Source organism: Thalia democratica, chromosome 6, assembly GCF_965202585.1.
Source record: "Thalia democratica chromosome 6, ktThaDemo2.hap1.1, whole genome shotgun sequence".
NCBI classification, from domain to species: Eukaryota; Metazoa; Chordata; class Thaliacea; order Salpida; family Salpidae; genus Thalia; species Thalia democratica.
The window spans coordinates 35600518-35613831 of NC_139170.1; the positions used below are offsets into that span (position 1 = coordinate 35600518).

General features: G+C 23.7%; 2 protein-coding genes and 1 non-coding gene across 3 annotated transcripts; 2 read left to right on the plus strand and 1 right to left on the minus strand.

Moving 5' to 3' along the window:
• Positions 1–3218: 3218 nt before the first annotated feature.
• On the plus strand, positions 3219–3686 carry LOC145839027 (coiled-coil domain-containing protein 12-like). Its single transcript, XM_082946641.1, has one exon. It carries the CDS (start codon positions 3219–3221, stop codon positions 3684–3686), a length of 468 nt encoding a protein of 155 aa, XP_082802767.1.
• Positions 3687–6786: 3100 nt separating this feature from the next.
• On the minus strand, positions 6787–7254 carry LOC145839028 (coiled-coil domain-containing protein 12-like). The gene has a single exon (XM_082946642.1). It carries the CDS (start codon positions 7252–7254, stop codon positions 6787–6789), a length of 468 nt encoding a protein of 155 aa, XP_082802768.1.
• Positions 7255–11250: 3996 nt separating this feature from the next.
• Positions 11251–11323, plus strand: Trnar-acg (transfer RNA arginine (anticodon ACG)). Its single transcript has one exon. It is a non-coding gene; the product is annotated as a tRNA-Arg (tRNA).
• The last annotated feature ends 1991 nt before the right edge of the window (positions 11324–13314 follow it).

The following is a 13314-nucleotide window of genomic DNA, read 5'->3' on the forward strand; positions in this document are numbered from 1 at the left end:
CTGAATAATTTTTGATGCTCTTATAATTATTGACCAAGCTATCGCATTTTTAGTGAGTGTTTTTTTTTTATTTTAATCACGACATAAACATCACTTGTAAAAACAAAAAATTAAAAACAAAGTTCGTTAATAAATAAAAAAACAAATAAGTTTAAAAGTTAAAAACTTAAAACTTTACAAAAATATAATGTATGATGGCCCTGAAAAGGACCGGGATGTAACAAAATTGTATTTTGTAAAGTTTTATAGATGCATTGGGTGTTATTCAGAATCACTAGTGTTGTGGAAGTTTTAAAGGCATTCCTTTAATGTTTATCCTGTTCTTTTCCATAACTGACTTTTGCAACTTTTCTCTTACTATTTCACCTATAGCTCTGGAAGTTTTCATTTCAAGTTTAATCAATTTTTTTTCTATATTTCGTCTAAGATCCTAATCAGGTTTTTTTGGTGCTAGCTTGTAAAGGTCAATGTCAAATTCTAAAGGTTCATTTTCTTTTTTTAAATGAAGCTGAATGTGTTTAGTGATATCAGGCGCTTCAACCCTTTGTATTTTCTTTTCTTTTACAGTTTCATTCTCAGGTTGATAACTTCGGAATTTAATTCGTGATATCTTTACTTTGACTTGATCTTTTTTCTTGGCATCATTTTTCATTTTCTTTTTCATTGCAAGTAGTCTTTCTCTTCTTTTCTTAGCTGCCTCTTCCATTATTCCAATGTCATAATCCGCCAAGTTTCTAATGTAACTTACCTTTTTGTACTTTTATTGATTATTCAGCAAACTAATATTTTTACAAATCTTTTTTTGTAACATAGCATTTGTGTATAACGGCATAATTCTACCAACACTAGAGGGTGCCTTGTGTGAAAAGAATTTTGTAAGTTTCAAATTTTTTGTTTTTTTTTCATACATATTATTTAAAAGTCAGTTCTAATTAGTATTTTTTCTATTATTGTTTAAACTATTTATTATTTTATTTTGCCTCATTTAAAAAACTTGTAAGAATTATTTTAAGTGGTTGACATTAAACTTTGCACTTATGTATCAATAAAATTCTTTAAAAACTAAAATTATTAATGAAACTATATTAGAATATTACAACAGGTGCAAATTTAAATTAAAGATTTTTTAGCTATAATTTTAAAGTTGTGATTTTATTCATTTTTAATTTTTTTTTTAATACATATTCAATGCCACCATTGTATATAAAATAATATTTGTAATTAAACTAAAATTTAAACAATTTTAAATTAAATTAAGTAAAATTAATATTAAAAGTTAGGGGTGTGTAGTAAATAAGAACTATCTGAAAACTTAATAGAATACTTTTAAAAATTAATAGTATTATTTGTTATCTAAAGTAAATGAAGTTTATAAAGTATTATCTAGTTAATTTACACGAATAAGCTCATTTTCACTACTATTCTATTTTTAAAGTTAATATTAAACAAAAGTTTTAATCTAAAAATATCTAGCAAGAGTATGTCTTTACTTCAAGTTATACACTAAAAAAGCGAAGTAAATTGAAAATATGGTTAAAGATAATTTAGAGATACTTAAGTTACATAAACACAAAACATTTATACAGAATATCAAATTAAATTTTAACAATAAAATTACATGTAAAAACATAACTTTTGGTTTTTGTTGTAATCAAAATGTATGAAATATAAAATTCAAACTCTAAAATTTAGCTCAAACAAAAAACGGAAAAAATTATATATAAAATAAATTTTTAAAAGAAGATAATCAACTCATAAAAATTAAAACATTTTAAAAATTCAAAAACAAACAATAAAACAGTAAATATGTAAATTTGATTTATTTTTTGTTATTATTTGTGCTTTTACAAATATTTTTAGGGGTTATCTATAGATAAAACTAAAGCATACTAAAAGACTTTTGCTTTGTTTTTATTTATTATTAAGTATGAAACTCTAAAGTTATATAATAGTAAAACATTCAAAGAGTACTATAGAAACTTAATTTAAAACTTTTTTTTTGAATTGAATTTTTAACTTAGTTCATTTGTATATCATGTTGTGTTTAACTTTGTGTTTTTATTTAAATTAAGTTTATATATATATGTATAATTTATCTTAAAGTTTTGAATATAAGTTTATTTTCTTTTTCTCTTTTTGTCTTTCCTGTTTAAGTGGCTCAGGTTTTGATGCCTAAGTCCAACATTGCACAATAAACAATATATTAAAACGATTCTAATAAAAAAACTGTAAATATTCTTTTTAATTGTCGAATTTAACTGTACAGGATGTTTTTGTTTACATTAAGTATTAAATGTATAAGCAATAAAACAAGTTTTATGGTAAAATTAAATTAAAGACAAAATAATGTGGCCAAAATCTAAAATATTTTATCACTAGTTAGCGTTAATCTTCTAAACGAAATCCGTAATTTTTAACATATTTTCAATTTACTTCGCTTTTTTAATGTATAACTTTAAGTAAAGACATACTCTTGCTAGATATTTTTAGATTGAAACTTTTGTTTAATATTAACTTTAAAAATAGAATAGTAGTGAAAATGAGCTTATTCGTCTAAATTAACTAGATAATACTTTATAAACTTCATTTACTTTAGATAAAAAATAATACTATTAAATTTTTAAAGTATTCTATTAAGTTTTCAGATAGTTCTTATTAACTACACACCCCTAACTTTTAATATTAATTTTACTTAATTTAATTTAAAATTGTTTAAATTTTAGTTTAATTACAAATATTATTTTATATACAATGGTGGTATTGAATATGTATTAAAAAAAAAATTAAAAATGAATAAAATCACAACTTTAAAACTATAGCTAAAATATCATTAATTTAAATTTGTACCTGTTGTAATATTCTAATATAGTTTTATTAATAATTTTAGTTATTTAAAGAATTTTATTGATACACAAGTACAAAATTTAATATCAACCATTTAAAACAATTCTTACAAGTTTTTTAAATGAGACAAAATAAACTAACAAGTAGTTTAAACAATAATAGAAAAAATACTAATTAGATCTGACTTTTAAATAATATGTATATAAAAAACAAAAAATTTGAAACTTACAAAATGCTTTTCACACAAGGCGCCCTCTAGAGATGGTAGAATTATGACGTCATACACAAATGCTATGTTACAAATAAAGATTTGTAAAACTATTAGTTTGTTGAATAATCAGTAAAAGTACAAAAAGGTAAGTTACATTAGAAACATGGCAGATTATGAAATTGGAATAATGGAAGAGGCAGCTAAGAAAAGAAGAGAAAGACTACTTGCAATAAAAAAGAAAATGAGAAATGATGCCAAGAAAAAAAATCAAGTCAAAATAAAGATACCACAAATAAAATTTCGAAGTTATCAACCTGAGAATGAAACTGTAAAAGAAAAGAAAATACAAAGGGTTGAAGCGCCTGATATCACTAAACACATTCAGCTTCATTTAAAAACGGAAAATGAACCTTTAGAATTTGACATTGACCTTTACAAGCTAGCACCAAAAAAACCTGATTGGGATCTTAGACGAAATATAGAACAAAAATTGATTAAACTTGAAATGAAAACTTCCAGAGCTATAGGTGAAATAGTAAGAGAAAAATTGCAAAAGTCAGTTATGGAAAAGAACAGGATAAACATTAAAGGAATGCCTGAAAACTTCCACAACACTAGTGATTCTGAATAACACCAACTGCATCTATAAAACTTTACAAAATACAACTTTGTTACATCCCGGTCCTTTTCAGGGCCACCATACATCATATTTTTGTAAAGTTTTAAGTTTTTAACTTTTAAACTAATTTTTTTTTTTTTTTATTTACAAACTTTTTTTTAAATTTTTTGTTTTTACAAGTGATGTTTATGTCGTGATTAAAATAAAAAAACACTCACTAAAAATGCGATAGCTTGGTCAATAATTAAAAGAGCATCAAAAATTATTCAGAAATTGAATCGTGACATTTATAGATAAAATTTAATTTTTTTTTTACTACCTAAGTTACTTTAATTTTTTAAAACATTTTTAAATATTAAATAGTTATTGAAATATTAAATTAAGCCAAAATTTATGAAAGATATAGAAGCTAAAAGTAATAAACTAAAGTATTTTAAATTGTTTTGTTTGGTAGTAAACATTTGACATGAAAAACATAAAACATTAAAAAGTATTATACAAGTTAAGGTTTAAGAGTTTTGCATTTTTACCACTAGTTGGCGTTACTTGTTAAGACGAAGTCCGTGACAATGAGATATATTAAAACTATATTAAAGGTCAGCAGCTTTTTACTTTTATATTTAAACAAGCAAAGGACACATAATTGCAAACTACTAACACAAAATAAATGAATAAACTTCAAACAATAACAATATTTCAAAAACATTTTTTTGGTTTACGTTAGTAGGAAAAAGTCTGTGCTTAGTAAAATTAATCAATATGACATTATAAAGTTCAATCTTTAATACTCATTTTAAACAAAAATCTGATACAAAATTTAAAACAAATTAGTTTTCTACCAAAAAACACTGATACAAAGTATCAAATTAAATTTTAACAAAAAAAAAATTGTAAAAAAGCATAAATTTTGGTTTATGTGCCTATCAAAAAATATGTTATATAAAATACAAATTTCAAACTATTACTAAAAAAAGGGGAAAAAAATAAAAAAAATTTTTGAAAGAAGATAATCTACTCATAAGTATGACTTTGAGATTTAATTTTTTAGATATAATAAATATTTTAAAAACTTAAAGATTAACAATTAATAAGTAAGTATGTAAATTTGTAATTGCTTTTTAGTGATTAATTTGTGCTATATCTAAAATTTTTTGAAGGTCATCTATAGACAAAACTAAATTTTACTAAAAACTTTGGCTTTATTTTTATTTATTCTTAAGTACTAAATTTTAATGTTATATAATATTAAAACAACAAAACCTACTTTATAGTATTAATTTTAAACGATTATAGTAAGAAAACTGTACAAAAATTTCTAAGTAATCAAATTAATTATACAATATGTTTATGTTTACATTTTGTATAAAATATATAAGCAATAAAACAAGTTTTATGGTAAAATATATTCAAAGACAAAATAAGGTAATTAAAATCTAAAATCTTACCACTAGTTGACGTTATTTGTTTAGACGAAGTCCGTGACTTTTTAAAATATTTTCAATTAACATATCTTTTTAAACTCGCTTTTTAAGTATTAATGAGTTAATTTAGGTAAATGAGCTCTGTTTCACTATTATTTCATTTAAAAAAATAGTATTATGCAAAAAATTCAATCTAAAATGTCTAGTGAGTTAAAAAAGTAAAGTTAATTGAAAATATTTTAAAAAGTCACGGACTTCGTCTAAACAAATAACGCCAACTAGTGGTAAGATTTTAGATTTTAACTACCTTATTTTGTATTTGAATATATGTTACCATAAAACTTGTTTTATTGCTTATATATTTTATAGAAAATAAAAACATAAACATATTGTATAATTAATTTGATAACTAAGAAATTTTTTGTACAGTTTTCTTACTATAATCGTTTGAAATTAATATTATAATGTAGATTTTTGTTGTTTTAATATTATATAACTTTAAAATTAAGTACTTAAGAATAAATAAAAATGTAGCCAAAGTTTTTAGTAAAATTAATTTTGTACATAGATGACCTCTATAAAATCTTAGATATAGCACAAATTAATCACTAAAAAGCAATTACAAATTTATATACTTACTTATTAGTTGTTAACAGTTTGAAACTTTTAAAATATTTATTTTATTTAAAAAAATATTTGAATCTTAAAGTCATACTTATGAGTAGATTATTTACTTTCAAAAAAATATTTTTTATAACTTTTTTTTTTCCTTTTTTAGTTAAAGTTTTAAATTTGAATTTTATATTATATATTTTTTGATAGGCAAATAAACCAAAATTTTGCTTTTATACAATTTTTTATTGTTAAAATTTAGTTTGATATTTTGTGTCAGTGGTTTTTAGTAGAAAACTAATTTCTTTTTCAATTTTGTGTCAGATTTTTGTTTAAGATGAGTATTAAAGATTGAACTTTATAATATCATATTGATATATTTTACTAAGCATATATATTTTTTCCTACTAACGTAAACCAATAAGTTGTTTTTGATATATTGTTACTGTTTGAAATTTATTCATTTATTTTGTGTTAGTAGTTTGCAATTATGCTTCCTTTGCTTGTTTAAATATAAAAGTAAAAAGCTGCTGATCTTTAATTTAGTTTTAATATATCTCATTGTCACGGACTTCGTCTTAACAAATAACGCCAACTAGTGGTAAAAATGCAAAACTCTTAAACCTTAACTTGTATAATACTTTTTAATGTTTTATGTTTTTCATGTCAAATGTTTACTACCAAATAAATAATTTAAAATACTTTAGTTTATTACTTTTATCTTCTATAACTTTTATAAATTTTGGCTTAATTTAATATTTCAATAATTATTTAATATTTAAAAATGTTTGAAAATAATTAAAGTAACTATGTCACGATTCAATTTCTGAATAATTTTTGATGCTCTTATAATTATTGACCAAGCTATCGCATTTTTAGTGAGTGTTTTTTTTATTTTAATCACGACATAAACATCACTTGTAAAAACAAAAAATTAAAAAAAAAAATCGTTAATAAAAAAAAAGTAAGTTTAAAAGTTAAAAACTGAAAACTTTACAAAAATATGATGTATGGTGGCCCTGAAAAGGACCGGGATGTGACAAAATTGTATTTGTAAAGTTTTATAGATGCAGTTGGTGTTATTCAGAATCACTAGTGTTGTGGAAGTTTTCAGGCATTCTTTTAGTGTTTATCCTGTTCTTTTCCATAACTGACTTTTGCAATTTTTCTCTTACTATTTCACCTATAGCTCTGGAAGTTTTCATTTCAAGTTTAATCAATTTTTGTTCTATATTTCGTCTAAGATCCCAATCAGGTTTTTTTGGTGCTAGCTTGTAAAGGTCAATGTCAAATTCTAAAGGTTCATTTTCCGTTTTTAAATGAAGCTGAATGTGTTTAGTGATATCAGGCGCTTCAACCCTTTGTATTTTCTTTTCTTTTACAGTTTCATTCTCAGGTTGATAACTTCGGAATTTTATTTGTGGTATCTTTGATTTGACTTGATCTTTTTTCTTGGCATCATTTCTCATTTTCTTTTTCATTGCAAGTAGTCTTTCTCTTCTTTTCTTAGCTGCCTCTTCCATTATTCCAATTTCATAATCCGCCATGTTTCTAATATAACTTACCTTTTTGTACTTTTACTGATTATTCAGCAAACTAATATTTTTACAAATCTTTATTTGTAACATAGCATTTGTGTATGACGTCATAATTCTACCAACACTAGAGGGCGCCTTGTGTGAAAAGCATTTTGTAAGTTTCAAATTTTTTGTTTTTTTTTCATACATATTATTTAAAAGTCAGATCTAATTAGTATTTTTTCTATTATAGTTTAAAATTAATTTAAATTATAAATAAATTATAATAAGTGAATTATAAATTATAAATTTTTAAATTTAAAACGTCTAACATATATTACTTACAAAATCTAAAGTATGTATATATAAATTATTTGTGATATAATCCCTAAACTTTTTTCTATAATTAACAATAAATTATGAAACGTTTGTATATGCAGTGGTTATTTGTATTTTAAGTGTGATAAATATTAAGTATTTGACAAATTCAGTTGTAAGGTTATTCAAATTTTATTATCATCATTTTTATCATTCTTAAAAATTTTATTTTGTTTGCAAAGTATTCCTCATGTTTTGAAAATTTAGTATTTCTAAAATAAGTAATCGATTAAATATACTAGAATAGCCATAATAATTTTTTACAAAAATACTTTAGTGAATACTTTTGTACAAATTTGTTTTCAAATAAACAAAAATCATAAAATTACTATAAAACAATAGATTTATCAAAATTTCAAGCCTAAACCTTGCTCATAATTAAAGTAACATAATAAATATAAAACTATACATAGAAAAAATTAACAAATCAGCTATAATTGAATTTATGACTTTTTTCATGTAAGAATGGAATTGAGTAAAGATACATATCAACAATTTTAGGATATGCTTTTTGAAAAAGTCTTTTAAAAGTAGCATGTGATACACGTACCTAACCTATATAAAAGCAATCATATAAACTAAATATATATATTACTTATAATGTGTACATATATTGAAACTTTTGTTATAGATAATTCTGAAAAAATAGTAATTAGGTAAAAATCAGTAATTTAATTATGTATTTGCTGGTATTTTATTTCTTTAAACGGAGTTGAAATATTTTGTATTTTTCTTTTAATTTAAACATTATTATGGTTAGTAACTACAGTATACACGTACTTGAAAACGACGGATAAAAAAGCACTTAAAATTAAAAAAAAATAAAATGCTAATTTTAGAACAATAAAAAAGCTTTAAAAAAACTGTAGACTTCATGATATCTCAAATTAACTTAAATAAAACAAACTTTAAGCCAGTAAGTTATCTACACATAAAAACACACAACAAACATGAGGGTTTCCCCAGAAACAGCAAAGGGCTAAAGGTAGCCATTATGCCATAGTTTTTAATTTACACTAGATGTTCTTGATTTGATTGTGAAGAACAAAAATGAATTTTTAGGATTATTAAAGGGTAATTTTTTAAGAATTTATTGGAAGGCAAGTAGCTTTTTTAATTATTTTAAGGAGGCCTTATGAAAAAAGTTAGAAATGTTATAGACTCTAAAAGAATATTATCAACTACACAATTAATTGCTTTCAACATTCATAATATAGAAATTTGTTAAACGTGTGCTTTACTAAGAGAGTTTGGAGAAAATTAAAACCAATAGCACAAAATAAACGGTACTAATTTATATGTTGTAACAGTGATAGTAAAAATAAAAATAAATATAAATTTTAAAAACTACTAATAAAAAGAACAAAAAAAATAAGTTACCGCCCGTTGGTAAGGGTTAGGGGTAACAGTTATATTAAAAGCTTAAATTAATAAAAAAAAAAATTTTTATATCTCATGCAAATTTGACCCTCCGTGCTATATTGTCACTCGTGCAAAAGTGTCTCTTTATAAAATTGTCTTCTTGCAATTTTGTCAATTCGTGCATAGAAAACTGTTGTTAAAATAAATATCTTTTAAATAAGTCATATGGCTAAATTTCGTTACAATAAAATCTTTTTTGATAAAATTTGAAAAATTTTAATTATAATTCAAAGTTTTTCAGCTTTTTCATAAGAAATTTTTAAATTTAAAAAATCTAACATATGTTACTTACAAAATCTAAAGTATGTATATATAAACTATTTGTGATATAATCCCTAAACTTTTTTCTATACTTAACAATAAATTATGAAACGTTTGTATATGCAGTGGTTATTTGTATTTTAAGTGTAATAAATATTAAGTATTTGACATATTCAGTTGTAAGGTTATTCAAATTTAATTATCATTATTTTTATCATTCTCCAAAATTTTATTTTGTTTGCAAAATACTCTTCATGTTTTGAAACTTTAGTATTTCTAAAATAAGTAATCGATTAAATATACTAGAATAGCCAAAATAATTTTTTACAAAAATACTTTAGTGAACACTTTTGTACAAATTTGTTTTCAAATAAACAAAAATCATAAAATTAGTATAAAACAATAGATTTATCAAAATTTCAAGCCTAAACCTTGCTCATAATTAAAGTAAAATAATAAATATAAAACTATACATAAAAAAAATTAACAAATCAGCTATAATTGAAATTATGACTATTTTCTTGTAAGAATGGAAACGAGTAAAGATACATATTAACAATTTTAGGATATGCTTTTTGAAAAAGTCTTTTAAAAGTAGCATGTGATACACGTACCTAACCTATATAAAAGCAATCATATAAACTAAATATATATTACTTATAATGTGTACTTGTATTGAAACTTTTGTTATAAATAATTCTGAAAAAATAGTAACTACGTAAAAATCAGTAATTTAATTATGTATTTGCTGGTATTTTATTTCTTTAACGGAGTTTAAATATTTTATATTTTTCTTTTAATTTAAACATAATTATGGTTAGTAACTACAGTATACACGTACTTGAAAACGACGGATAAAAAAGCACTTAAAATTTAAAAAAAAATAAAATGCTTATTTTAGAACAATAAAAAAGCTTTAAAAAAACTGTAGACTTCATGATATCTCAAATTAACTTTAATAAAACAAACTTTAAGCCAGTAAGTTATCTACACATATAAACATTAATAAAGACCAGGGTTTCCTAATAAACAGCAAAAGGGCCAAAGGGGTCCATGATGCCATAGTTTGAAACTTACACAAGATATTCTTGATTTGATTGTGAAGAACAAACATGAATTTTCAGGATTATTAAAGGGTAATTTTTTGAGAACTTATTGTTGGGAAGGCAAGTAGCTTTTTTAATTATTTAAAAGAGGCCTTATGAAAAAAGTTAGAAATGTTATAGACTCTAAAAGAATATTATCAACTACACAATTAATTGCTTTCAACATTCATAATATAGAAATTTGTTAAACGTGTGCTTTACTAAGAGAGTTTGGAGAAAATTAAAACCAATAGCTCAAAATAAACGGTACTAATTTATATGTTGCTAATAAAAAATATATAATTTTGTTGGAAATGTAACTGTAAATTTTATTTTGTTGTATTTTAGTTAAAACGTTGGTCTAAATGTTTTTTTTAGTTTCTAAAGTTTTTGTTTAATTTATTTGGTCGTAAAAATACTCGAGGGAAACTTTTATGACTCAAATTAAATAATAAGATATTGAAGTTTATGAAATTATTTCTATCTTATCATTTTAGTTTATAAATCTCTTTATTTATACTTGTTTTTGATTTATAAACAAACAAAAGTAATTATAGATGAAATTACAATAAATTTACACAAGTGAGACTGAAAAGAAGTTAATAATAGTTAATCAAACATAATAAATTACAAGAACTAACGATTATTTATATGGAAAATTTTTACGGAAAACTGTTAGGAATTATATGCACATGATTTGAGGTATTTACTTAGTATATAAATTTGTTCTATCAATTAAAATTTTATATTATGACGTAGCAAAGTAACAGAAAACGATTAAAGCTATATATCTCTATATACTGAGAAATGTAATTACTTAACGCTCGCTGCAATACGCAATTTGACATTTATATATGCTTATATGAGCTTCTAGTCGACCGGCCGCTTGGCCCAATGGATAAGGCGTCCGGCTACGAACCGGAAGATTGTGGGTTCGAGTCCCATCGTGGTCATATTTATTGAAGAAGTAAATTATTAGACTTTTTGTGTAATGACATAATATAACATATAAGGCGATTTATTTATTTTACGTTGTTTGTATGTAACTGCAACATTATTAAATTTGTTTTTTTTTTATTTTTTCCAAAGTTCTACATCAAATAGGAGTTAATTAGTATAAAACAATTTAAAAGCAAAGACTTAACACTAATCTGATATATGTTTGATTAAACTACTTTTAGGCCACAATGCTTATTGTATAAAGAACTAATAAGTCTAAAACTTTAAATCTACTTTGAATCAATATTTTAAAGATATATGTTTACCTGACATAGTTACATACAGTTTAAGTAGACACTTAGTTTGTTATTTTTTAAACATTGTATAGTACAGGGGTCGGCAGGCAGTTGGTGCTCGCGGGCCAAATTTCAAGTTTTCAAAATCTTCGCGGACCACAGTTTCAGTTTTAGTGATATTTGAATAATCTTTTGGCTTTAGTTTTGGTCACACCAGAGATAGTTTTACTTTTATTCACTTTATTACTTTAAATTACTTTTAGCTACACATAGAATGCCTATTTAACATACAAATATCTATTTTAGTAGAATTTACATCACGGTTTCCCAAAGTGGGCGATATCGCCCCCCTGGGGGCGATTTCGGTAAGTCGGGGGGCGATAAATAGTAAAGGGGCGAAAGGGTGGGCGATAACTTGTAAGGGGGCGATTTTAATATTTTTTGCAGATATAAAGTTTTTACTTTTTAGCTTGCTTTTCTACTAATTTTAGCTTGCTATTAAATATTTGACCCTGAGGCAAAACTTAAACAAATAAGTTCATTTAGTTATCGTAAAATTGAGAAAAAAATCAAAGTGCTTAGGACTCCTATTTTCAAAAAAAAAACATATTTTGATTCATATCTTTTCTCATTTAACAACTACATAGGACATAGACGAATAGAAACCCTCTCACCATTTCATAACCTGACATATATGCTATTGGTTATCATAAATGGTTTGTAAAAATCTATGTTATCTAATATAAACTATCACTTAATTATATATCCAATTGTTTTTTGGCAATAGTTTTTTGAAATAAGAAATGAAATGATTTTGAAAAATGTTTTTTGACTTAGTTAGACTAGAAAAAAACTATATTAAAGTCAATTTTTCAATAGAATAAAAAAAATTGTTGTAATTAACTAAAATATATTTTGTAAGTTTTGTTTTGTAATCAATATTTTGTTTTTGAGCTTGCACTACTAAATTAAAAAAAGTAACTTTTGAATATCATGTTACTAACATATTTGTTATTTATATTTGTTAATGCATACTGAAGTGCGATGGTTATCAAAAGGAAACTGTCTAGAAAGGTTTTCGGCTGTTTTTAATCAGTTTTTGATTTTTTTCTAAAAAGTATAAGGTATTGGCAGACAATCTTGTTGAAAAAAAAGTAGACAATGCTTATATGTCAGACTTATATTGTAAGTTTAACCATCAGAACAAAACTTGAACCTCGTGAAAGTCAAAAGTAAGATAACCAGTTTCAGAAACCAACTTAAAGTGTATGGAAAAAATTTCAAAAATAATCAGTTTTTACAGTTTACAAGTTTTGAAAACTTAAAACTTCAAATAAGTTGAGGTGAAGTAGAAGCATTTCATCTCATCTGGAACAGCTTAAATGTGATATCGATAAACGGTTTAATGACATTTTTTTAATTAAATGTCCCGAATCGGTTAAGGATCCCTTCGAAGCAGATCTTTTTGAAGTAAATGTTGACTTACAGGAAACATTTTCAGACATACAAACTGACCTTAAACTTGAAGTAAATTCATCCAAAGAACGATGTGAAAGCTTTTGGACTCAACAAAAACTAAGGTAAAAGTATCCAATCATTTGGGGGAAGTTAGGTTGTTGTTTATAGCTTTTCCTTCTAGCTATATTGTTGGGAGAGAGCTTTAAGTTCAGTTATCAATTTCTTGAGCAAAAGATCTAATATAGATATTT

What these genes read in the sequence shown, in the direction of transcription:
- LOC145839027 (XM_082946641.1), top strand. Translation starts at nt 3,219, where the DNA reads ATGGCAGATTATGAAATTGGAATAATGGAAGAGGCAGCTAAGAAAAGA.
- LOC145839028 (XM_082946642.1), bottom strand. Translation starts at nt 7,254, where the DNA reads ATGGCGGATTATGAAATTGGAATAATGGAAGAGGCAGCTAAGAAAAGA.